Raw genomic sequence first — 25,820 nt, 5'->3', positions numbered from 1 at the left:
TTGTAGACCAGGCCTGCAAATTCCAGTGGGATGAAAATCATGAATGTTTTCAGAATAGGTCCAAACTTCTGCTTTGACACTCTGCTTTAGTTTGTCACCACTGGGCAAAACTAAGCTAAGTACTTCTAATTTGCAGACTTCATAAGAACAGATAATGTTTGTTTCCCTACATTTGCATGGCTTTTGTCGAGCTATTCAGTCAAATAAATCCACAAACACAGAATTAGCACATTGGAATTTTTAATATATATATTTATACATATATATATAAGGTATGTACAAAAAGCCATCACAGACACAATATGGTAACAGTCATCTTTCACACGCTCAGTCACAGTAATGCTTTTTTTTTGGCTAAGTGTTTCCACAGAGAGAGAGAGATGTCAGTCAGCTCTGTTAAAGTATACACCAAAAAAAAATCTTTCAAGGTTCAGGTGTGCATGTGTTAATGTCTGAACTGAGGTTATGTGGACACACATATATTATTTGCATGAATGTATCTCAAGTTTTGGCAGAAATGATTAACACTTCAGTACACAGACTACCAGACAGCTGTAGGGCTAAGATCAAGTATTTAACAGGACGCAATTTATGGTTTGGCAAACCATATGGTCCACAGTCAATAGGAAGGTTTGTGATGATTGAAATTAAATATGTACACTAACAGTACTTGCTCAAAATTTATGTAGAAAAATAAAAAAAAGATCCATTTGAAATGAACTGTATAAATTGGGCCCCATTTGAAAAATCTGTTCAAATTTAAAGGCTTTGTAACATGAGACAGCAATGGAAATGGAAAAAAACATACTAAGTATTTCAAGCTGCTGCATTCAAAATGAAAGTGGCATACACATACAAAGTAATATAAAAAGTGATAGCATGGAAGAAAACATAAAATATAGGTCTGACTCTTTGATGGAGTGAGCTCCCTCCCTCACAGAGGGAAACAGAACAGGACTCGGGGACAAAGAAAGAATAACACTGCAACTTTGCGTCCCTCAGTCCAGTAAGGCTAACAGCTTCAAGTGCAAACGTAGGTTATCCACTACTGAATAAGTCACAAAAGTGTTTTAGTGCAACACAGCTGTCAGTCCGTGCAGAAGGTAACATGGTAGGTCTTCATGAGCCTTTCTGACTGTCAGACAAGACCCCTGTTTTTTTTCTCTGTAAACTGATGTATGTAGCTGCCAGTTGTTCTACCATCTACGCTCAGAAGGTCCTATGCATAGCCAGCAAGTCTTTCGCTCTTATGCCGACAGGAGGTTCAGAGGCGAGTTGTCCAGAATGAATTCTCCGACTCCGGCAAAGTACATAACCTGTGCGATGCCAAACAGAGGAGCGATGACCAGAGCTCGACAGCCGGCGCCTTTCAGGAAAGCAGAGGGTCCCTCCTTCCGCATTATTTTACTGTGGAGAACCGAAAGGAAGTTTATTTACACACATGCTCAAAAAGACAGGTAATGTTCATGTAACAATGAATGACTTAAGAGCCTTACCTCACACAATCCACAACTCCATCATAAGTCTCCTCGCTGGACCCTTTGTTTAATGACTGCAGTCTCGTCTTCACCACTGGAAAACGGAAATAAAAATATATTTGATTACATTCCAGAAACATTACAGAGCGGCTGCTAATAAACAGGGCACATCATGGCTCCCAAAACTCACCGTCACAGGGGTTAACAGCCACAGCAGCGGCAGAACCTGCCGCACAGCCAGAGAGGAAAGCCCAATAGAAAGGTGACGACTCTTCAGGACTGGGTCTGCCCAGGTTGTTCAGGTTGGCAAACAACGGGAAGTAGACAATAGAAAAGGGAACATCCCTGAAAGAAATTAAACAAAAAGTTGTTTTAGACTGAAAATCTGATACACAGAAACAGGACTAACATGTTCACACAGTTCCTCTTGAGAGGGGAGAAAGAGTTTTACCTCATCAGTGTTGCTCCCAGCCCTTTGTAGAGCCCCTGGATGCCCTGCGTGTGGAGGAGTTCCTTCGCGATCTGCGTGGCGGACACAGCTCGTGGTGTTGACACCACGGTGCCTGAGTTGTAGGAGCGGCTGAGCACGGCGTTGGTGGCCACGATCTTGGAGGGTGACATCATGACTGGTTTCTGCTGCTGGGCTGCTTTGGGCAAAAGACAAAACATGTTAATACACACACATACACACACCGAGGCAATCTGAGTTTTAGTTCCCATATCATGATCATTTTCAGGTTGGATTTCTACTACTAGTTTCATTCTTTTCATGCATACACACGTTCTGAATGACTAAAAATGAACCTTTAATACCATGAAATACTAGAACGTGTATATGACGTCTGAAGCACTGCCAATGTTGAATGACAGTTTAAACAGCAGCAGCATCAAAAATTCACAGAAATCCTCACGGGCTTGTTGAAAGGCACAGTTTGAGTGAAGGCTGTGTGCATTTCTCTGTTGAGTTTATGTTTTGATACTATCATAGTATAAATACAGCACCTTTACCTGCTTTACATTAAATAGGATATTGAAATCTGACTTTTCACAATGTGGGAACTTTAAATTCACATAGATAATATTTAATATCAACACTGTATTCTTCTTACCAAGTCTGCCTGCGTCCTGTAGCTGTATCTTGAGCATTTCCATTGGCGTGGTGACAATGACTTGGCACATGCCTGCACCACAACCTGCCAGCATCTCTTTGAACACTGTCAGCCCCTTTCTGTTAACAGATGAGACAAATACTAAGCAACACAATTTACAAAATACTGCATTTTCTGAAGACGTGATGATTTCATGCGCTAATTTTACTTACCCATCTTTAGAGAGGTGCTGCCTGAAGAAGTCATTAGCAGCGAGCTTGATTGCTTTCTCAGGTGTGACCAGGGTCAAATTTACAGCGGCACCTGAAGACAAACAAACGCACAGTTAGCACGGAAGTCGCAATCAAGTTTACATTCAGCACATTTACAACAACAATCCCCACCCATATCATTACAACATTAGAATGTAATTAGTCCATTGTATAGCTTATCTAAACACAAACAGGACAAATGCTCAATTTAAAGTAGCTTCAGTCATAATAATGGAGGGGGATTATGACAAAAGACATTACATTAAATACATAAGTTTCAAAAGGAAAAACAAGACAAGAGAAGAAATGAGGAGGGTCATGAATATCCAGAGGAAAATGCAAACATCAAGGCTATGAAGCACAGTGAGTCAGTTTATCATGAAAAGGGCCCACTTTGCATAGAGAAGACTTAAAAAGGAAATTGTTTCTATTGAAAGGCTACAAGTCAGTACGTAGGTTAATGACAACAACGGACAGTAGAAATAAAGAGATGTCAGTGAAAGGACAGACTGAATCCCTGACTATGTACTGTGTGTGCAGACTTTAGGCAAACGTAAAAACTGATCTTTGAGACTGTTTTAAAATAAACTTTGGTTCATCACAGATTAATTTTTAAGATCAACTGAAGTCTGTGAGGACACACTTCCATAGTCGCGAAAATGAGGATCCAAGACAAGTCGACAGGACAGTGAAGAGACAGCCGAGGAATTGTTATCAAGAAGTCAAGATACAGAACAAATAGATGGCAAAACAAAACATGTGCCTATAGTTTAAATAGAGCAATATTGTAAGAACCATTAAATGATTTGCCTCCAGCGTGGCTGCGCCTTATCGGCTAGCCTTCAATATCCCAGGGGGACCCAAGTCTGTAATATGAAAAACACAGATGCAAACAAACAGCATTCCTCACACAAGCAGAGACCCACACTTATAGGTCTCCATTTTCCTCATATTCAACTATGTCCACAAGATCATACCAATTCTTTTTGACATTAAATATATGAACTGATAATTTAACGGTTTTCTTACTTAATGCACGAATGCTATTAAAACAGCCGCTTAAAGCGGCAAAACCACTTTGCAAGAGAACAGCTTTGGCCACTTCACTTTTATAACTTTCCAATATTCTTACTCACAGCCATATTTTTTAAGGAATACTTCACCCCAAAAATAATAATTTCTATGACAATTGTTCAGCTCCTGTTGCATTGAATTTATTATGTTTTTCACATGGTTAACGAGAGTACAAAAAATATGGAAAAATTCCCAATGTATTAAAATCAAAGGAGGCTGTGTTTAACCACAGCAAAAGTATATCAAAACATCTGTTTACCAACTGTCACACAACTCATGCAGTATAATTTAAGCCTAATGTACCCAGTAGTATACTCAGCGCTTCCCAAAGATGAATTTTACTTAAATATTACGATTTAAAACTTTTCCACATAAAATGCACAGGCATGCTACTCCTCTGTGCCTGAGACTGATTATGCTGGTAAACTGAATAAATGAGACATTGATAATACTGTACGAGTTGTGTGAAAGTTTGTAATAGTATGTTTTGATGTAGTTCTGCTGTTGTTAAACGCAGCCCACTATGACTTCAATTCATCAAGACTTTGTTTTTATATTTTCGAAATCTTTGTTCACCGTGGAGGCATGTGTGAAAAACTAGGTGCACTTATGTCAATTGGGGAATAAAGTATTCCTTTAAGTACATCAAGCAACCCATGCACTCAAATACACTGTATCAGAACCATCAGCTGTTGTACCCAGTTGTAATCATATCATCAATGTTCAACTTCACCAAATAAAAGATCTTACACTCTCCTACATTTAATCCTCTCCAGCATGTTCTAGCCTACTGGTTCTTAATATTCAAATGTGCAGAACGCTTACCTCTGTACATGCCAAAGTACCCCTCTGATCGAACTGTCTTGACAAGGCAGTCCATCCTACAGAACAAGAAAAAAGGAAAATATTATTGGTATGAATCATTTAAATCATCAATCATTTGGAAATAAACATTTAACAGAAGCTTAATCGTTAAAAAACAAATCAAGGGCTGTTATTTATCACAACGACAGCTTAACAAGAGTACGGGAAACAGTGACTGCTCTCAGTAAACGTAGATGTTTGCTGAGAGGGTAAATACAGCAGTACATTTCCACCCTTCAAAGGCATTTGGACCACCTCACTGGAGGAATGACAAAGATTTGCAGTCACTGTGATCCATCAAGTCAGGAATTTCGCTAAATCTATACGTTCTTTGCGATGCCCTGCATGTGTCATTGTGAGATTAGCAAGAATAGTACTGATTGTACATGGGTGTAGTAGGTGTAATGCCAAGAGATTTGGCAAACAGAGCATTGTCAGGCAAGACAACAGTAACTAAATATACTTACATGCTCTTGTAGACCTGCTGACCTCGTCTCTGATTCTGCAACCTGGTCTTTGCCAAGTCAATGGGGAAGACACAGGTGACCCCAACAATGCCAGCAATACCTCCATTAATGAGCTTTGCTGGGAGGCTGAAAGGAAGTGACAAAAAATGCACTTTAATATGGAAATTCAAGTCAAACTGCTAAACAGTGAAACGTGACAAGAAGGTAAATCTATTATTAGAGAATAAAAAATGAGATCACCAACAGTTTCTGAATTTCGAAGAGCTGCTGATTTTCTCAGTTCAATAATATTGAAAATTCAATATCTCTGTGTTGTGACTGTTAGTTGTACACACTGGGCTACAGGAAACAGTGTTGGACATTTTTCATAGTATACATAAAATGATTTTCCATAGAAAAAGAACTGATTATGATACGACACTTAAAATTGCTTGGTGAATAGTGATGTCCATCACAAGTTCCTGAGGCCCACAATAATGTCCTTATATTATTGACCTGATTTCTTTCTAAATTCATATGACTTAAATTACCTAAAATGAATAATTTTAACATTATTTAAATATGTAATTATAATAACTATTAATTAAGTTTTCCCCCAAGTTTTTTCTTAAATTTTCTTAGATTGTTTCCCTAGCTTTTTGAAAAATAATCTTCGTCATATACAAATTGTTGCCATTTTTAAACAAGCTGCTCATTCCTTACCATGTTTTTGAAAGAAATCTCACCAATTTTCTCAGAATTTTAAGATTTAAATACTTGTGAAATGTGTCTGAAAGCAGCACAGGAAAAGTTATGTCATTCCAGATTTCAAAGGGGTAAATGTCTTGTGTAAACCAATAAACCAACAGCCAATAAGCCAAATTTTCTAATAGTATAAAAACAGAAAAGTAGCAAATCCTGCTAATGAGAAACTTAAACTATGTAGTAGTTGGTATCTTGCTGGAAAAATTACATAAACAGCAATGGTCAAAATAGTTAGAAATGCTTTTATCAGTAAATTTATAATTTCAACTCTTGTAAGAGAGACTGATTACATCTACTTAAACAATACGGAGAAAATGTTTGTGACTTACCTAATCTGTTGCTGAGACATGATGACTTTGAAATAAGTTCAAATAGAAATGTAAAACGTATAGATGTAGATCGAAGTGTCCTTCAGTCAAATCAATGAATGGAGTCCTAGGCAGAGAAAACGGAAGGAGTTACTTCAGATATATTAGCAGCTTCCTGAGTTAGTCACACACCGTCATGCACAGAGCTTATCCCGCCCACAGCACAGGCTCCCGGCTTATCTCGGTACTTTCACAGTCATGAGAGAGTGATACAGCAGTGCCGCTACTTGCAATATGAGTAGTACAACCCGGGGGCGTGTACTAGCTCACATACCGGAACACCATACATGGGCATAGTGCACTTCAATTCATTCTTAATACTGGTCTCACATGCAGCTGAATTTCTAAGTAAGAGTGCATGAATTTAGGTCAACTTCGACGCGAACTGAGTTTTATCGAAATATCGTCGAGCAAAAAGCAATGACAAAGAGCCTCAGTTACTTTTTCACAAGTGCAAATGTGACTTTTTAATGCGTGACAAATAAAAGCTTCTGCATGTGTGTGCCGTGATATTTCACTACAGAGAAGTGTTTCTGTTAAAAAGCTAAAAATAAAGCGCAAAAAAACCAATATTGCTTTGTCTCGTAGCCGTTAGGAGCCGTTAAGAGCCGTTTCTCTCAGAATCGTTACGGTTGGTTGACTCAGCTCAGATACCCATTCAAACAAAACCGTCCCTAAAAGTGAACAAACTGGTTATCACGAACAACATAATGACTTTAAAACGCACATTTAAACATCACAAACATGAATTCAGAGCTTCCACTCACCAAAAAATGTTGTTGTAGTAGATATTCTCTTAGCTTGTTTCGAGCCGTTGACTTCTGCTTCCGTCCGCTGTGCCGCCGGTCTGTTAATATATCGCTGAGAGAAGACAGTGGAAATTTCCATTGAGCTTCAAGCCGGGGGCGGAACCTTTACGTTTGCATACCAGGAGCTGATTGGCCACTTTGAGCCTTTCTCTTGTGTCATTGGAGGAGCCAGCAGTCAATCAGCCAATTCACCAATCATAGAGCTACAATGATAGTGCACGGCAAAAGATAAAAAAAGAAAAGACCTATTGTTCAATAATGGTTGAAACATAAAGTGGATAAAAATATACAACGTTAGAAACTGAAATACGTTTTTTGAAGATACTATCCATAAAGTCGGTGAAGGGTCAAGGTGCTGTTTCCCGAAAGGATTTTAAGATCATCCTAGTCCCAATGTAAATCCATGGGTCAAGATAATCAAGGCATTAGATCATTCTAGAAAGCTTGTCTGCAACACCAGTGAAATGACATCATCCTAATCTATTCTACTGAGGGGTGGAAAGTTACTAAACACACTACTGTATTAGAGCAAATTTTGATGTATTTGTACTTTACATGAGGTCTTGCATTATGTTTGTCTGTAGTTATTCTCACCTACATTTCAGAGTGAAATATTGTACTTTTTACTCCACTGCATTTATCTGACATGTTCTGATTTTTTTTTCTTACTTCATATCACTTGTTTTTTTATACAGGGCAATAATTTAAAGTATCATTAGGTGTGTTACAGTTAAAACTGGCCCGACTCCGTTAAAAATTTCTTACAATACAAAAATGACTTTACGACTGATAAGTTTACACACTAAACACGTAATCCATTTAGAAAATGTTGAGCATTGTTAAAGATAAATTACACAACAGTATGCCACTAAATCACAATTAGCTCCCTCCTCAGTGCTTTCATGTTAGTGCATTAGTGATAATACATAACATAAAAACTCTAGGGACCATTTTCATGCATTTAGCGTACTATTAGTTTTGACACCTTTAACTGCATTTTGCTGATAATGCTAATACAATCTTGTACTAAGCAGGACTTTTACTAGTGATGGAGTATCTCAAGGTCTCAAGGGTGCAGATTTAGTTTCACAAGTGGGGGGTGGACACACATAAGAAAGTGGGGGTTGGGGGGACTTTCATCAGACAATTTTGAGCACCAAACACTTTATTTCCTGCATTCTGGTGAGTTTTTATGCACCAACTTATGCCTTTACTTACTCAATTTTAATTTTGTCAAAATAAAAGCCCTCTGCTACTTTCATATGTAAATTGAAATGCAAATGTTAAGAATATTCTGGTGATGTGTCCCCTGTATACCCCCCGAAATCTACACCTATGGAGCAGCACATCTTTACATTGTGATACTGATACTTTTAAGTATCTGAATAATCTATTTCTTCCACCACCATCTGGCTCCTTCATGCCATCCCTCAAAAAGATAAATGTGGGTGGGGACGCAGCCAAGTATGTGCACGCATACAAGGAATTTGACTTCGTTTTTTTTGTTGCTCTCAATGTAGATACACAGAAGTCTACAAATAAAACAAAGACAAAGCAGTACAAGTTTCAGCCCTCTATCAAGCCCGTCTTTGTTAAAGTCTCGTCAAGTAAGACAACGAAATCACATATGTGTTTATGCGCAGCTGTGTGATGCAGGTTTTACAGGAGAAGAGAATTATGGCTAGTAACTTCGCCTTAGGTAAATACACGTAAAAAAAAAAAAAAAAGAAGACAAAAAAGTTTCTATGTAGTAACACAACCATGGCCCATCTCTAGTCCTGGTTAAACCAGGAATGAAAGGCAGCCTATTAAATATCAAAAGGGGGGTTCCTGGGTTTTATCAGACCACCTGGCAAATTTTACTGAATAGGTTTCAATTGCAAGTGCTGACAATACCACTTCTTGGGTGCATACTGTGGGTAATTACAAGGTGGGTGCCAAAGGCAAGAAGGCTCATGTTAGGACTGAAACTGGTTTATCCAAGACTTTGGTTTTAAAGGTATAGAGACATTCCAAGGCACTATAGATGAAAAGTTGTGTAACAGTGGGAGGTAAACCTGTAGGAGAAGAATGAAGTTTTTCAGTAGGGAACACTTTCACACTTACATAACTAGTCTTATGTATAGTTTTGCATTGCATTTGCATCATGTTGTACTTTTAAATCTTTGTATATTTCTTTTTTTTTTCAGTCAAGTTCTTAGAAAAACCTGTTATGGGTTTCTACTTCATCTGCACATATAAATGGTTTTATCTCCCTTCACTTCTTCTTCTTTACATCTAAATGAGTAAATGAAATGAAAATAAAATATATTCTGTTCAATTCAATTCCTTTTATTTATACTTGGGCAATTTTGAGAAGTATCTTTTGTATTTAAATGTGGTCAAATCAGGAATCAGATAAGCAGAGATCATGTGTATGCTGCTGATGCCAGAGGGGGAGCAATACCTCAGAAGAATTCTCCAGGGCTTCGACAAACTGCTTGGAAACTGAATGGTTTTTGACGATTTTGTAGATTTTCAGGATCTTAATGTAAAGTGCATGAGATAAAATTGTATTTAGTTTACTATTAAAATGCACTAGATTGATACTGATGAACATCAACAGCACAGCATGCTCTTGCATGGTTTTTTTTTTTGGCTTTTAAAATGATCAAAACAATGTTGGAACTACTGTTGTGTTACAATGAATGTTACAAACACTTTCCCTTTATGCTAAACAGTGTCTGTCTTCTCTTGTGCATGCGCAATCTAGTAATTATATCAAACAGAGAAAAACTAAATTTTAAAAGACATCGACAGTCAGCTCTGTTAGGCTGTACCATAGACTGTTTATAAGGATAGGTGACATGACAGCTCCCAAAATGTGAAGCCCACCTCTCAAAGATGTTTTTTTTTTGTTAATTGAGGTCATTTTTAGTAAAGTGTTTGTTTTTCTTAAAAGTTTGGTTCTAATGAGTTACCTGATGCTACAAAAAGGGGATTTGTTGTCATAATTGTCAGCTGTGTGTGCTAATCTGTTGGCTTCTGAACAATACTGTTGCTCACGACTTGTCAGACGGATGTATGGACAGGAACTTGATACCGCTGAGATTGTTACTGCGCTGACTCTGGCTCCAAATGCCATTCCCAGCGCGAGGTTACATGTCATCCATCTTTAAATACAGTCATTGGGCTGTACTTAGGCACCATGGCTCTGGAAGCTAAATGCTAACACATCTCAGTTTAGTGCATTAGTATGCTATCATTACGTAATTAGGAGTGAACATGAGTTAGGAAAGGGAAGTTTAAGGGATCATCAAAATTATTAATTTATCCAAAGCGGACCATGAATATCTGTAACAATGGCAATCCATGAATAAGGTCGTGGAGCAATTCCACTCGATACCACAAATGTGAACTTCACGGTGGCCCTAAGGTAAACGTCAGGGGATCAAAAAGTCATTAGGAGTCATCATCTGGGAACCATGAATATCTGCACAAGGATCAGGAAAAGTTGGAGGATCATAACTGGACCATGACTGTCTGTGGCAAATTTAATCTTAATTGATTTATTAGCTGTACAGATATTTTAGTCTAGACTGATGTGATGGATGGACCAACCGACATTGCTGTCCTTAGCGCACGGCTTTAAAAATTCTCACATTTTTTCTAGTTGAATAAACACAACACAAACAAAACTGTATGGTCTGAATGAAAGAGTGATCGGTATGTGTGCCACATAGCTGGTTCTCGTGGAGTGCTGATGGAAGCAAATTCCACTTCATCCACTGCTTTTTCCATTAGGGTATTAAGGGTTTTCAAAACACCACTACACAGGGATTTTCAGCTTGGCAATTCAAACCATTGTGCTATACCAGTCTGACAATTAGAGTTATAAAAGGTCAACTGTTTGTATGAATTAAACAGCACAATTAACCCTTCAGTTACGTAGGTTTATGAGTCTATCACTGTTCTCAGGAAATGGTTTATGGACATTCATAAGATAACAAATGGCACTCCTTTGCAGATATACTTCTAAATTATCACTACAACGAAGATACATTTTCTCTTATAAAATTTACCAGATTTTAAACACGTGTGGGTCAAAGTTAAAGAAGCAGTGTTGACACTGATAGATAAGACATAAACAATGGACTACCATTCCCAGAATGGCCATTTTGTCAGCTGACAGCAAGGTCAAACAAAGTGTCGGGTTGTCAGAAGTTGTACAAGCTTCCTCAAGGTGATAGTAGCACAGCATTTTATAAACTGGTTTTCCATCTGTACTTTTCCCCGCACAGTCAGCTGGGCCTCATGTCCTTTCTTTCACTATTACACCCTAAACACACCTCCTCTTTGAGTTTGCTTCAGGGTTTCTGAATCATGTCAGGCATCAGTGGCACAGAGGCAAAACTTGATATGTAGAGTAATGCAGATGGTGATCACTCCAGCTGAGTCATGAATGTCAGACAGAAAATTGTCCTTTTGTGCTATCCATTCAAATTTGATGTTTTCTGTCCGTCGGATCGACAGTTTGCTATTCTTTTGTGTTTCACTAAATGCTTCAAAATTCAAGAAGCTGTCAGAGACGCAGAACCAACACATAAGACCCATGAGGCTCAGATACATACAATAACTGTCGGACCCTGCCAAAAAAGTGTTTTTTTCAGTGACAGACACTGTAAACTGTAACTGACAGACAAATGCTATAATATAAAGAAGTGACAGAGTACAAAATAAGGACATGAGAGAGCAGCGTCACAGACATCCACATGATGGACTTATCATACATTCTCCTACTATGAACTGCTGTTCTATTAATAACCCCCAGCTGTCTTCCCAAATTCCCTATGAGAATGGGAAACTACACACATAAGCTCTACTGGAGAGAAGAGACAAAGCTATTAAACAGATGAGAGTCACACTGTAATTTTGGTGTTTGGTGACTTCTCTGTGCCTGATCTTTCTGGTTCAAGATGCTCACTGATAATCCATTTAATAAGAGGTGTGTCAACAATCATGTGCCCTCCAGAATAACTGCTGAGGCAAATATAGGATCCTGAGGTGACATTGTGGAGTGTCATGGCTTTGTGTGTTTATGTAGTAAACAGGAGGCTGCAGTATGGTTTGGTGCAGGAAGTGATTAAGTCAAGCATGGCTTAGTCCGAGAGCTATTTAGAGACTTGAGCTTTAATCGAGTTGCATTCAGAGTGTCCCTTTACATGTAAATACAATAAGTCTGGGAGTCACACGCACATGAGTGTACAGCCGGGGGGGGGGGGATAATGACGCTGGCAAAAATACTCACCAGCCCCCATTGTAAACACTGAAAGAGCACAGACATGTTGGGCAACAAAGACAGTAAAACAGGCTGGTACAATAAGTACCAGTACAGACTGATATCACTGTATCTATCACAAGCTAAAGGATGAAGTCTGTCTCTTCTCAAAACATTCATGGATCATGTAGTTTCAGTTTGGTAATTTTAACAAAAGAAAAAGAGATAAGCAGATAACAAGAAAAGAATCAGAAAGGGATCATGTAGCTGCTCTGGCCAGGATATGGGTAGATACGTCTTACTGGTTTGGTACACCTCGCTCCGTCCACGCTGGCCCTGTGTGCGCACTCATTGCTGTCAGTCCTGCAGGCACCACAGTGGCAGCTGAGAGCCACGGGGTAGGTGAAGACGGGGTTGGTGTTGAGAGGACAGCCGGGTAGTATGGCCGTCCGGTATTCCACCTTGTCATAGGTACAACCTCTCTGGATAAGGAAGCGAGGGCCGAGTATATCTCTCATGTTGCTGTCCTGCTCAACGTACACAAACACATGTGTGAACATATTAGACATTTTAACTCCTTGAGCACACAGAACTTTATTTAGGGATTTGTTTTCAACTGAAAATGAGAAAAAAATAGGCCCCCAAATTGTTTCATTTTTATGTGACAAGAACTGTGAACTTTTTGTTCCATGTTGTACTTCTGTCAGGGATAAAACCCAGAAAGTTGCATGTTAAAATGGAGACGTTTGTTGTTTTTTTTGCAAAAAATAAAGTCAGTCAATCACTCATATGTTAACACTCAGTAATAACACTTGTACGTAAACTACCTAAAATATAAAATATGTGTAATGTGCTGTATGTTAAGTATTTTCTATGCACTTTACATTCTTAGCACACAACACATATTTTACATTTTGGATAATGTACATTCTAATGCTGACACTGTGATTGATTTTTTATATTTTTACAAACTTCATATGTAGCATATGCTTGGCTCAGAGTGGCAGTAATGAACCACAATTTCGCCCTCTGGATCAATAAAGTATTTCTGATTTTAGTATCTCTTTTTTCATTTTTAATGTCACCACAAAGTTTTGGTCAGATTTGAGCCATTTTCAACATGAAAACCACATTTTAAAATTTCTGCCAAAAATGTCATAATATATTTTGAGTGTAAAGACCCCAAATTCATTTTTGTTGTAAATGTTATGATTTTTATGGAAAGATCTTTGATTCAGATATAGATTTACAAAAAAATCTGTATAGTTTACTCTTGCCTTTCCTTCATGATTTTTCACACACAATAATGTCTACAATTGAATGATTACACAGAGGAAATGTTAAATAAAATACTGAACGATATTAAAGTTTTTTCTTATATTTACATAATAATGTATTTCTTCTATATTAGATCAATTTTATTATGCTATGTATTTTTTTTTTAAATGTGTTACCTCTATATTATATATTCTTTCAAACAATTTGATTGTGCAGACAAAGTTTAACACTGTCATTATGATAAAATAAAAAAATATATAAAAAAATTAAAAAATGTCATCGGGTATGGTAAAATTTTTTTCATCCGTTTCTTTTTTACACCTAAACGAATGACTGAAAATTGAGGACATACATACCCTTGAGTAGCAGAAGCCCATGCAGATGGTGGTGTTGATCGCCACACAGAAGTCGCACTCTGGCCTCTCCACGTACAGTGTGAAGTCAGTGGGTAAACACATGGGAACAGCTGGGCTGAACAGCAGAAAAAGGAGCCCGCAGGAGAACACTGCACTCTCCATGTTCAGCAATGTTATTTGCTCCCAATCAGTCAATTTTGGACCTGCATGGGAAGGAAAGAGAAAGAGACAAATTGACAACCAGATAACAGAGAGGATGAAAGAGTAGTACCTCAAACATGAATTTCTCCCCTCTGCACATGTACAAATCACCTGCTTGGGAGATGTGAGCACCTGCAGGTCTGATGATGCTGTGTGTCTGAATACCCCTGCTATTTATGCAAACATCATACAATCCAGCTGTATCCAAGGTAGCACTTATCTGCTATCTGTGACGAACAGGAAGAACTGACCTTTTAGGCCATTATGTGGATGAAATGAATTAATGATTTCCTTCATGAACAAAGTTTATACAGTAACCAACAAAATTCATGCAATGGATTCTGCGTCAGCTGAAAGCCTCTGCGCAACTCAACTTTCCAAAGTGGTCTGAAACTGAGCCCACTAGATGTTACAAAATGCCAAAAAGCTTAATTTCTGCTTGAAAGAATGCATATTTTATAAAGAACAACTAAGTTTGACCTGAGTTGAAACCAATCTGTCTCCCATTTGGATAAAAATTAACAGAAAAAAAAAACACTCTACCACAAAACGTGTCAGAGCACTTTCTGAATGACCATATTAAAATGATGATTCGAGCATTGAGGGTTACAAAAATCTACACCAGTCAGCAAAGTGCACACAAAATGTTCACAAACTGTCACAGTCAAAATGTTTGCTGAGCATTTGTAGCAAACATTCAGAGCAAATTTATCTAATCTGTTCCCACAGTAAGTAAATTAAAAACTGCTGCAGTTGACACAAGCGTTTATCTCTAAACACCAAATTCTTAAGATGGAGACTTTAAGCTACTGAAAATTCACTACTCTGAATAATGAGGAGTGCCATTTTCCACCCGACAGTGCCAGACTGCAGGGGTTTCCTTATCTATATTTATGTTTAATGATTGTCAAGGGTAGTCAAAGTCTTCCTGATACAGGAAGTCATAACTGTGAATCTTTTGGTAGATTTTAATTTTCATTTATAGTTTAAAGGGTTTCCTAAAAACACGCTTTTCTTGGCATCCCTGAGTTGTGCCATAAGTTGGGCTATCTCAGAAATACACCACATGGACTGATTTTCTTTTTCCATTTCAATCACAGTCCTTCAAACTGAATTTAATCCTTGTTTTTTAAGTTATCTTTTACACTGTCACCGTCAAGTCATGAGTAAATCTGTGAAAATGAATAATGCTTACAAGAATACTGCAATATAGTGAGTTCAGCCATCGTCTCTTTTAGCATCTGATTTCTTCTCCACAGCTCTTACTCACCTTTACAAACATTAACAGCATGTGTCATTTTACATTAACTTTCGAAGGTTTGACCAAAACTGATGATCTCATCAAGAGTGACTTAAACAAAATCAACCATAAATCTTTATGTATTAGATTACTAATGTTACAAGTCTGACACTTACAGTCTGCTGCCATATAGGTCTAATAGCTTAAACGTTTTTTCCTTCTCATCTGCAATATTTTTTCCCTGTATTTGTCACATTTTGTAGTTTAAACTGATGTGCTTCTTTACACATCTCTGGAGTGATGCGCTGTGTAAAGCAAAGGTAACAACGTGACCCCAAAATGACCTGACCAGATAGGTTTAACCTTCCCTGCCTCCTGAATTCCTCACATAAGCAGTAACTACTGAGTAACACAAGGTTTGTATAAAAACCCCTCCTGGATTATGTCACTTCAGGAATGGAGACATACTGACAACACAAAGTCTCTTTTTTTTCAATAGAACAAAGCACAGGATCATCACTTTTTATAATCACTGACATTATTGCTGTTCTCAGCACCGTGCGTCTTTGATTGATTATTAACTACAGTAAGTGATCTTTATAGTCTGCCGAAAGCATCAGAGTGGACCAGACTCTACTATGCGATGTGCAGTGGTTGAAGTACCTCATTCTTCTACGATAAGTCGAGGGGAATCTTGTTGTTGATGGTTGGCTTGGCAAAACTGAAACAATAGTGGACACCCTGAACTCTCTGGATTTTTATTTTCGCTGTTGAAGGTTTGAAGAGAGACTTTTAGGATGAGTGCAGCTGATTTAAATAAGTTAATACAGTTGACAGAGTCTGAAATTCACTAAAAAGCATTTTTCTTTCTGCCTGTAGTGTTATTATAGGCTTTTGGTATTGGTTTCTGATCAACTGGAATTGAGGACAATTTAAGAATAATTTAGAGAAGAACATTAAACATTAGCAAGATTACATAACACAGAAATCCTCCCGAATCTGAGCATTCCTATCGACAGGTCGGAGAGAAGTGTTACTAACAGGAATCTCCTTCTGCTGCACGAGCCATGGTTGGAACAGGTGGCCCAGTGGCCACTTTCTCTGTGTGGGATTATGTTGTGTTTGCTGGAATAATCGTGGGGGCAGCAGGTGTTGGACTCTTCCAGGCCATCCGGAGCCGAAAGGAGACCAGCAGCTCGGAGTTCTTGCTGGGTGGACGGCAAATGACAGCTGTGCCTGTTGCCATGTCACTCACTGCCAGCTTCATGTCTGGTATCACAGTCATTGGCACACCTACTGAAGCCTACCGGTTTGGAGCTGCCTTCTGGATCTTCGGCTTCGCCTATGCCATCATGTCTACCATCACTGCTGAGATCTTTGTCCCGCTTTTCTATAGACTGGGGATCACCAGTGCCTATGAGGTGAGGAAAAAGTCACACATTGTAAATCAGGGGTGTCGAACTCATTTTGGGTCACGGGCCACATTCAGCCCTATCTGATATCATGTGGGCCCGACCAGTAAAATCAATACATAATAACCTAGAAATAACAACAACTTAACATTTTCCCTGTCTTTTAGTGTAAAAAAGTGCACCCTTAAAGTGATCATCCATTTACAAAACAGATGATAAACAGCCTGGGATGTCTTAAGAAAAATAAATGCAATTTCAACAAATGTCTCAGTTTTTCCACATGCACTGAGTCTGCAGCATGTGAATTTTTCCAAACCTATCCACTGCTGTGTAGTATTGTAACACCAAATTAAAAAGGAAGCTGTTGAAGAAACCAGTTAAGCTATCCTCCGCTTTACAAACTATTTACAAATCAAACATTTTGGTAGTGTTCTGTTTTAAACAGAAGTCTGACTTTTGCACTGAAGCTGCTGAACTAAGCTACTCACTGTTAAACATGCTCCTGAATGCTGGGTCCTCTTAGTCTTCATAAGTGCATCAGTGGACCGGATTGGACCCTTTGGTGAGCTGGTTCTGGCCCAGCAGCCATATGTTTGACACCACTGCTGTAAATGATTAGAATAGGTATGAATGATTATAATGGCTGGCTGACATGTGCAGTACCAAACAACTGAAAGTGTAAAGATCAGTACAGCAAGCATGCTTTGATGCTATAAAAATACAAGACTCTAAAAGTTAATGTGGCTAATGATTCATCAGCTGGCAACACAGCCGGTTTACTAAAGTGGTCGGGGGTTTACGCCTGTCAAAGGCTGTAAAGAATTTAACTGCTAGAAAAGTAAGTAATATTGGAGTTAAAGAAAGAAAAAAAAAATAATTTAAATATTTTGTTTCAGTGTGAACTAAATCATTTTAATGATATCTGACTTTCCTTTTTATTTTTAGTACCTGGAGATGCGCTTTAGCCGGACCATCCGGATAATTGGGACATCAATGTACATTGTACAAACGGTAACTAAAATGTGCTTTAACCTTTTAAAATGAGAAATATTCAATAACTTCTTGTATTTAGATAATTGAAAACTAAAGTGCCAAACCATGAGAAATGGAAAACACATACACAATCATCATGGTAAATGTGGCATAGTAAAAAGCAGCTGTCTTTTTCCTTTTTGACTTTATGTAAAGCAGATTCTTTATACCAGTTAAATATGAATTACATGCTTATTGAGTCTAATCAACTAATGGCAGGCTCTTTTCTCAGGCCCTGTACACTGGTTTGGTCATCTATGCTCCAGCTCTTGCACTAAATCAAAGTAAGTCTATACATGGGCTGTTCTTGGAAAAGCTATGAAGAAAAGTACTTAGTATGAGGGTTTAGTCTTCCAGAGGTACCTGTGTTAGAGTTGATTTGATCTGATATCAGAGTTTATCTTCTACTGATAGTAGTTAAAGGATGCAGCTGTGTTTCTTTCTCTTATGTTTATCTTAAAAGCTGATAGAACCTAAAACAAAGGGGTGACCACAAGTGTGTGTTTTTGTTTTAAGGGAAAAAACCTATCGCTAAATGCCAAGTAAAAAAAGAGAATAAGGATGGATAGGACTTTGGCTTGAAATAACCAAAACTGTCACATACTATGCCTATTTTGAAATCATAATGGAGCTTTTTTGTTATTACTCAGTCACAGGACTTAATCTATGGGGAGTGCTGGTGGCTACAGGAGCGGTGTGCATCCTCTACTGCACTTTGGTTGGTATTGTGCTTTTCAAGAATTGTTTTGTATTGTATTGAATTAATGATCTGGGTGCCAAACAATATACAAGAAGAGCATAACATATACAGACTGAAATCCTCAAGTCCAAGTATGTTTGTATTTGAATGTATTGAACTAAAGGCAGCCTGGTTCATTGTTGTTTTACACATTGTCTCATCAACACCTACTGTATTGCTGCAAGATAAGTACTGAACCCGGAAAAGAGATAACATTTTTGCATTTCTTGTTCCCTTGTCTCAATGTCAGTGTTTTCTTTGTAATGGGTTTGGGGTCAGATGGCTGACATAAAAGTCTGTGGTTAACACAAGCATAAGAAGTTTTTACATTTTGGTCTGAACATAAAAAAGTCAATAAATGTTTAAGCTTTTACAGTAGCTTAAACATTTATAAACAGTATATAACCAGGTGGTTGCTAAGAAGTGGCTGAACAAGACTGAACAACATCATCACCCTGAACATGGCTTTACAGCCTCATCATGATGGTGACGATGCGGTCATGTGACCATGGTGTAGTTTGTTTACAGCCTAACTTTAGCTTTTAATTTCTGGTGATTGCATTCATAAAATGTTGTTTGTGAATATTATGTTCATGAGAAAAATGTGCTAGTATCATAAAGTTTGTTTGCAACAGAGCTTATTTCCTGCAATAAAAATCCCACAGACTTTTTGACGAGGGAAACAGGGCGATGCTAACTTTCAGGCTGGCCTACAATAATAAAAAAGAGTCATCCCTGCAGCATTCTCGATAACTGTCTGATCTCCCTGTGAAACTATAAAGTTATTAAGTAAAGTTATTCTCTGCGTGATAAAGTGTAATTTTAACATCACAGTAAGCCTTCAGAATACCTTAATTGGAAAGATTTAACAAAAGTGCTGGATGATAAACTAAATGAATAGCTGACTGTGGCGTGGATTTTGTTTCAGGGCGGTTTGAAAGCAGTAATCTGGACAGACGTGCTGCAGATGGTGATCATGCTGGCAGGTTTTGTGGCTGTTATAGCTCGAGGAGCTGTACTGCAGGGAGGCCTGACGAAGATTTGGGAAGACGCTGGCCGAGGAGGCCGACTATATGCGTTTGAGTAAGTACACAAGCAGTGTCAGATAGTATATGTTGTTAATTTGTATTAATCTGACACCAGATGAGTGGGGCTTCCTGAACCAGATAAATTAGCTACAGCCAAAGAAAAGCAACTCTCTTTTAATTGCGCCCTGTATCGTGTAATAGTGCTAGTATCCAAGGAAGAGATTTCACTGGAAACTCCTCTGCAACCAATAATCAAGAAACCTGAATATCAATGATTACTGCCACAAAAGTGTAATCTCACATTACCACACGGCTGCTCTGCTGATTACCCCAAACAGTGCCTTCAGTTTTCTTTCCTGTGTTGTTGACTTTTATCACAGTTTTGACCCAGATCCTCTGAAGCGTCACACTTTCTGGACTATCGTAGTCGGTGGCAGCGTGATGTGGACATCCATCTATGCAATCAACCAGTCCCAGGTGCAACGCTACATCTCCTGCAAAACCTTGGGGCATGCCAAGATGTGAGGGTTCCTGCAGTGCAATGCAAACAGTGAATTATAAGCTGTGAGCTATGATTCATGCACTGACAAGTCTTCTTTCACCTCTTTCAGGTCTTTATATGTCAACATGGTTGGCTTGTGGATAACTGTGAGCCTGGCTGTGTTTTCTGGCCTCACCATGTACTCCATTTACAAGGAATGTGACCCATTTACAAACGGTGACATAGACACCCATGACCAGGTAACTGCAGCTGCCTCTTTACTGGTCATCACATCGATGCCATGCTGTTTGTTGTGTAACAAAGCATTGCTGTTAACAGTAAATATGGTTTGTATTCATGATCCAGCTGCTGCCCTACCTTGTGATGGATATGCTGGCAATCTACCCAGGAATCCCTGGCTTGTTTGTGGCTGCTGCATACAGTGGCACCCTTAGGTGAGGCCTGAGACAAATAAGGAAAAATGCTGTTGATAAGGTGATGATCTTATAGATAAGGTGAAGGAAAGAATGAGCTGTCCATACTTACGTTATGTCTCTTCCTGAGAAAAATCCACTATTTCTTCACAAATGTTTGAACAAGTTATTGCTGTGTTGACATTCCTGGTCATACATGTCAAGTCAAGTCAAGTCAGTTTTATTTATATAGCCCATTATCACAAAACAAGGTTTGCCTCAGAGGGCTTTACAGTGTACGACATCCCTCTGCCCTTAGACCCTCACATCACCCAAGGAAAAACTCCCCAAAAAGAACCCCTGTAACGGGGAAAAAAAAGAGGAAGAAACCTCAGGAAGAGCGGTAGAGGATAGTGAGGGATCCCTCTTCCAGGACGGACAGATGAGCAATAGATGTCGTAAATAGCAAGTGAAATACAATCATGGCAAAAAAGGAAAGAGAAAGAGATGCAAGACACCACCATCTGCATGCTACCTGAGACTAACTTTATCTGCAATCTAATCATTGAAATGCTTCTGTCTTCCTGTTCTGTCCAGTGACTAAGAGGTTCCTGTTTTTATATTTCTCAGCACGGTGTCTTCCAGCATTAATGCACTTGTTGCTGTCACAGTGGAAGACTTCATACTCCCAGTGTTCAAAAACCTCACAGAGAGACAAGTGTCCTGGATGAACATGGGCTTGAGTAAGTTGTGTAAAAAATGCTTGCATAGCAGCCATAGAAATAGACAGGCATCAGAAAAGCATACAGAGTGACTAAGGAAAAATGTGCTGGAAAAAAAAAACAATTTGAGGGGAAAAAAACCCGTTTGAGTTTACTTTCAACTCTGATCATAAATACCGCAGTAATCATCACACAGTGTGACTCAATGAAGCGCACAAGATACATTTAGACTTGAAGATAACTATTATCTTATCATGTTATTCTTACCAGGTAGTTTAAAGTGTTTCCAGCTCCACTGTGCACGTCAAGACATGATCATAAACGTGTTAACAATAGACAGCTTTAAAGCTGTTGATTCAAATTTAATTAAAGTTCCCATTAAGCTGCTACTAAGCTGTACAACCAGTAGTTACTGCTACAAAAATGTGCAGTGTGTCATGAGATTTACTGTGGGAAAATGTGCACAGGCAGAAAAACATAGGTTCAATGAACCTTTTTTGGGAATGGCAAAATCAAGGGTGTGGCTCCATTGAGTATGCAACCAGGATCACAATGTTCTTGCTCATTACAGCAAGTCATTTAACAGAGCTGATGTCACTTTGTAAAAGCACATTTGATCCACTTTAATACCTGTTTCACAACCATGTGTGAAAGTAACTATGATGGCCTAGATATGCATACATGTAAAAAGCTGCAAAGATTCACCACTAAAAATGAGAATTTTGCTAAAAGTGACCCTTTCCCTGTATGGAATGACAAACTTCCTACCCACTGTAACCAACTGCAGTGACAATAATTGCTAAAGGTCTGACTGAAAAAGCCACATAAAAAAGGATTCATCAGTCTCCTGGACACACAACCCCCAATGGAAACAATGCTACTTTTTGATGACTTTAGACCCAATTTGACAAAATAAAATGATCAGCAACTCCACTTGGATTTTAACACCAATGACTCGTGACTTCACTCGGACTCGAGCCTTTTGACTTGATAATACCGGATACCTTTCCCCAAGCCAAAAGATTAAAAAGTATGTCATCTAATTTTTTTTTTTTTTGCCACAAATCAATAATTTTGCATTCATTTCTTGAATTAACAAACATTAACACTATTCATTCCCAGCAAGTCCAGACCAACTTCCCAAGATCCACCTTGTTTGAACCAATCCAACAGCATCCAATCAAGTTGCAGGAGAGAACCACGAACAACTAATGTTATATTGCTCAGCGGCAGTTTGAAAAAATGATCCCAAAGACAATTTTGTTCTCATACAAAAACTACGCGATGGTCAACAAAAAACAAATTGCAGTATACAAAATGTGCTGGTCAAACATTTCAGATGAAGACGCAACAACTTCCAACGTTGTTTGACATTTGAAGCTTCACAAAAAATAAATATAAATTTAGCAAGAGCACTAATGCTCAGCTAACGCTAGCCTAACTTTTGAACTTGTTTTAACAAACTCAATGTCAATTTTAAAACACATACAAACGTTTTGGAAATGTAATATTGACACTACACTTGTTGAAGAGTGGATCATGACTTGCTTAGGATTCGAAACACAAAGTTTAGGACTTGGTAACATGGTGATGAACCTGTACTTGTTTGCTCTTTACTAGTTGTTCAGCCACTCAAAGCACTTATTGCCTGTCAGTCTTGACTTTGGACTTGGCTTTGAACTTGAGTGCAAACACTTGAAAAATGACTAGGCCCCCCGTTTGTTACATTTCTTGACAGATACAGTATTTTAAACATTACTGCAAGAAAAAGTATATTTTTAAAAACCTGCAGGTAAGTGTAAAAGTGAGACATAATGTCTTAATAAAGTAAACTGAGCACACTAAAACCTCAGTAACAGGGTTTGAAATTAGCACCAGCCACCGGCCAATGCTGGTAAAATAGTTGCTAGATTTGCTTCACTCACCAGCCCAAAAATAATTTTGGAGTCCACCAGCCACAGTGGCAGGTGGACAAAAAAGTTCATTTCCAACCCTTTATCACTGAATTCTGCTGAGAACATTAAAATATATGTGAAAACCTAAAGTTAAGCCAATAACCTGCCTTAGAAATTTGAATCTCAATTTCAATAATTTTGACTCTAACATATTCCAGGTGTTTTCTTTGGTGCCCTGTGTATTGGAATGGCTGGCGTTGCTTCACTGATGGGAAGCGTTTTGCAGGTTAACACGTGCATTAACACTACTGCAGCTATTTGTTGCTCTACTGTACCACCAAGAGCTGAATATTAAGAACTACAAGCCTCCTGTTTCTTTTTTCAGGCAGCCCTGTCAGTATTTGGCATGATCAGCGGGCCTCTTCTTGGTCTTTACCTTTTAGGCATGCTATTCCGCACAACAAATTCAACAGTGAGTATTTTCTTTAGACTGTTGCATTCACCTGAACAACTGCACCCTCTGATAACACAAAGAAATCAAGCTCATAAAACAAATGGCACACATCCAGGAAGTATTTGACTGCAGAAGGCATATTTACTTTGCAGGGAGGACTTTCGGGAATGATCGTTGGTCTGGCTTTGACTCTGTGGGTGGGGATTGGAGGCCAGATTTACCCACCAACAGTTGAAAAAACAAATCCTCTCCCAGTCAGCACTGTGAACTGCAGCACAATGAGCCAAAACTTCACAACAACAGCTCCATGGACCAGTCCCGTGACTCTGACCGTGCAGCCCGAGTGAGTCATATTACATAAAACTAAGGTCCATCTGCTGTCACTCAAGCATGTGATATGGTCAGTGTTAACAGGAAAAGTCATTAGCATTTTAATGTAGCAAATGAGTACAAAAATGACTCAAGGCTTACACGAAAAGTAAAACATTGTCAGAATAGATTTTACTGTCACTAGACTGCTCAGAGAGGGAAATGCTGCCATGTGAATGTGATAATGCGTTATCACGATATCAGAAACTTAACTGATTAAATATGCTGCACCCATGCTTTTCCAAAACAAGAAAGAAAAACATTTCTTTTTCAAATGTGAACATTTGCTGCCTTTATGTTTAATATAAGTGTAAACTGAATATCTTTGGGTTTTGGACTGCAAGTGGAAAAAAACAAAACAATCAATCAAGCGTAAATGGCAGATTAATCAATCTTAGATTAATACAAGGCAGAACCCTAAAGAATCATAAAGATACTACCTAGTTACAGTACAACCCTCATTCATACAGTAAAGACAGAAGTGGTGATCATGTTGTTGTAACAAGTGCAGATTAAGAGGCAGACGATGACTAAAATGATGTCCTTTGTGTCAGTGTGAGGCCACCTCTGGCAGACTCCTGGTACTCTCTGTCCTACCTCTACCTCTCTCTGTTTGGTACACTAATCACAATCGTGTCCGGCTTGTTCGTGAGCCTGATCACAGGTGAGACATTATTTCCTCACTTCTACTTTCACTAAAGAGACACGTCCATGGCTGCATGATCTAAATCTATCATAAAACACCTGCTGTATGGGAATATGCATCTATTTCTTTTTAGGTGGATGCAAACAAGAAAAAATGAACCCTGATTTGTTTGTGAGGGCAAGTGACCTGATCTGCTACAGCTGGTGTAATAAATCAGAGGTAGGAGACTAACTGTTAGATAATTGATAAAAAAGTTAGGATTATTACACAAATATATATATATTAACACTTCTTGTTCTCAACACTTGTTCTCAACCCACTACAGGCATCAGACATCCCAGAAAAGGCTGCGACAGACTTTCATATGGAAACTGACAACCCAGCTTTCACAGACTTTGACGTGAAGAGTCAAGATATTGAAAAAGCCACCAAACTGTAATTCTGCCTTATCAATAAATAATATCTTTACGATTTTTTATTTTCTAAAGACACAAATGAAAAGCCACGATTATTCTGGTGCTAAATACATGTAATGCATTGATTTGCAAAAAGAAAATAATTATATTTCTATTACTGGTATAGATGTATTTATGTTGATAGAAATTATGATGTGTTTTGCCCCACTATGACAGAGCAGCTTCCATTTCCTTAAAAGCAGTGATGTGGCAACTTTACCGTTATTGCCTTAGTTCAATTGTTCTCCCTGATAGCAGCTGATAGCTCTATATTGTCTACCTGAACACTGTCCTTTATATCATGCTGACACAGACAAGCACACTGGAATATGGTTTGATATTTTATAATGTGATGAAAAATGGCTGTTTGTTTTGGACTATTTGTTTAATGCCTGGTTATTTTTATATGTAAATTGTGCACTCTTTATTAACTATGTGTATAAATGAATCACAAATTATACTTGTTAATAAAACTTTTGTATATAGTTCAACTGTGTTGACTGAAAAACCACATTCAGCACAGAGGACTCCAGTGAGTGTATGACCTTCACATGTTATAAGAGAGAGATACAAGGAAAGAAAAATACATTTACAGTGCAGTTAATACTTTGGCAACACAGCTTCTCTTCTACCCAGGGCTGTAAAATTTATTTGAAGTGAGCAAGAAGGGAGAGACAG

At 38.4% G+C, this 25,820-nt stretch overlaps 3 protein-coding genes across 4 annotated transcripts; 1 reads left to right on the top strand and 2 right to left on the bottom strand.

The window, feature by feature from the left end:
• Nucleotides 1-223: 223 nt before the first annotated feature.
• Nucleotides 224-7,261, bottom strand: slc25a55a (solute carrier family 25 member 55a). 2 transcript variants are annotated; one of them, XM_042508542.2, is made up of 10 exons: nt 7,123-7,261; nt 6,317-6,422; nt 5,244-5,369; nt 4,738-4,793; nt 2,800-2,890; nt 2,588-2,706; nt 1,930-2,122; nt 1,669-1,823; nt 1,497-1,572; nt 224-1,407 (listed from the first exon to the last, which is right to left on the bottom strand). In XM_042508542.2, exons 2-10 carry the CDS (start codon nt 6,334-6,336, stop codon nt 1,248-1,250), a joined length of 996 nt encoding a protein of 331 aa, XP_042364476.1. In that variant the 5' UTR covers nt 6,337-6,422; nt 7,123-7,261; the 3' UTR covers nt 224-1,247. The 2 variants fall into 2 exon arrangements, with proteins under 2 accessions (XP_042364476.1, XP_042364470.1); XM_042508536.2 differs by having other exon boundaries at nt 1,930-2,125; nt 7,123-7,260.
• A 158-nt stretch (nt 7,262-7,419) lies between these two features.
• tshba (thyroid stimulating hormone subunit beta a) lies at nt 7,420-14,502 on the bottom strand. Its single transcript, XM_042497776.2, has 3 exons — nt 14,368-14,502; nt 14,056-14,258; nt 7,420-12,948 (listed from the first exon to the last, which is right to left on the bottom strand). Exons 2-3 carry the CDS (start codon nt 14,215-14,217, stop codon nt 12,670-12,672), a joined length of 441 nt encoding a protein of 146 aa, XP_042353710.1. The 5' UTR covers nt 14,218-14,258; nt 14,368-14,502; the 3' UTR covers nt 7,420-12,669.
• Nucleotides 14,503-16,113: 1,611 nt separating this feature from the next.
• slc5a8l (solute carrier family 5 member 8, like) lies at nt 16,114-25,633 on the top strand. The gene is made up of 15 exons (XM_042496902.2): nt 16,114-16,917; nt 17,854-17,919; nt 18,173-18,224; nt 18,591-18,658; nt 19,608-19,762; nt 20,088-20,228; nt 20,319-20,448; nt 20,555-20,643; nt 21,232-21,344; nt 23,437-23,504; nt 23,604-23,690; nt 23,825-24,015; nt 24,596-24,705; nt 24,821-24,906; nt 25,013-25,633. The coding sequence occupies exons 1-15, from the start codon at nt 16,564-16,566 to the stop codon at nt 25,124-25,126; spliced, it is 1,824 nt and encodes a 607-aa protein (XP_042352836.2). The 5' UTR covers nt 16,114-16,563; the 3' UTR covers nt 25,127-25,633.
• The last annotated feature ends 187 nt before the right edge of the window (nt 25,634-25,820 follow it).

This window comes from Plectropomus leopardus, chromosome 2 (genome assembly GCF_026936395.1).
Source record: "Plectropomus leopardus strain MGB_pleo_1.0 chromosome 2, ASM2693639v1, whole genome shotgun sequence".
In the NCBI taxonomy this organism is placed as follows: Eukaryota; Metazoa; Chordata; class Actinopteri; order Perciformes; family Serranidae; genus Plectropomus; species Plectropomus leopardus.
Note: the sequence above shows the minus strand (reverse complement) of the source record. Positions and strands in the feature narration are given on the sequence as shown.

What these genes read in the sequence shown, in the direction of transcription:
- slc25a55a (XM_042508536.2), bottom strand. Translation starts at nt 6,336, where the DNA reads ATGTCTCAGCAACAGATTAG. An exon ending in ATGTCTCAGCAACAGATTAG is followed by an intron (nt 5,370 to 6,316) that starts GTAAGTCACAAA and finishes ACTTCCTTTCAG; the next exon opens with CCTCCCAGCAAAGCTCATTA. An exon ending in GGAGTTGTGGATTGTGTGAG is followed by an intron (nt 1,408 to 1,496) that starts GTAAGGCTCTTA and finishes GGTTCTCCACAG; the next exon opens with TAAAATAATGCGGAAGGAGG.
- tshba (XM_042497776.2), bottom strand. Translation starts at nt 14,217, where the DNA reads ATGGAGAGTGCAGTGTTCTCCTGCGGGCTCCTTTTTCTGCTGTTCAGC. An exon ending in TGGGCTTCTGCTACTCAAGG is followed by an intron (nt 12,949 to 14,055) that starts GTATGTATGTCC and finishes TACGTTGAGCAG; the next exon opens with GACAGCAACATGAGAGATAT.
- slc5a8l (XM_042496902.2), top strand. Translation starts at nt 16,564, where the DNA reads ATGGTTGGAACAGGTGGCCCAGTGGCCACTTTCTCTGTGTGGGATTAT. An exon ending in GCATCCTCTACTGCACTTTG is followed by an intron (nt 18,659 to 19,607) that starts GTTGGTATTGTG and finishes ATTTTGTTTCAG; the next exon opens with GGCGGTTTGAAAGCAGTAAT. An exon ending in GCATACAGTGGCACCCTTAG is followed by an intron (nt 20,644 to 21,231) that starts GTGAGGCCTGAG and finishes TATATTTCTCAG; the next exon opens with CACGGTGTCTTCCAGCATTA.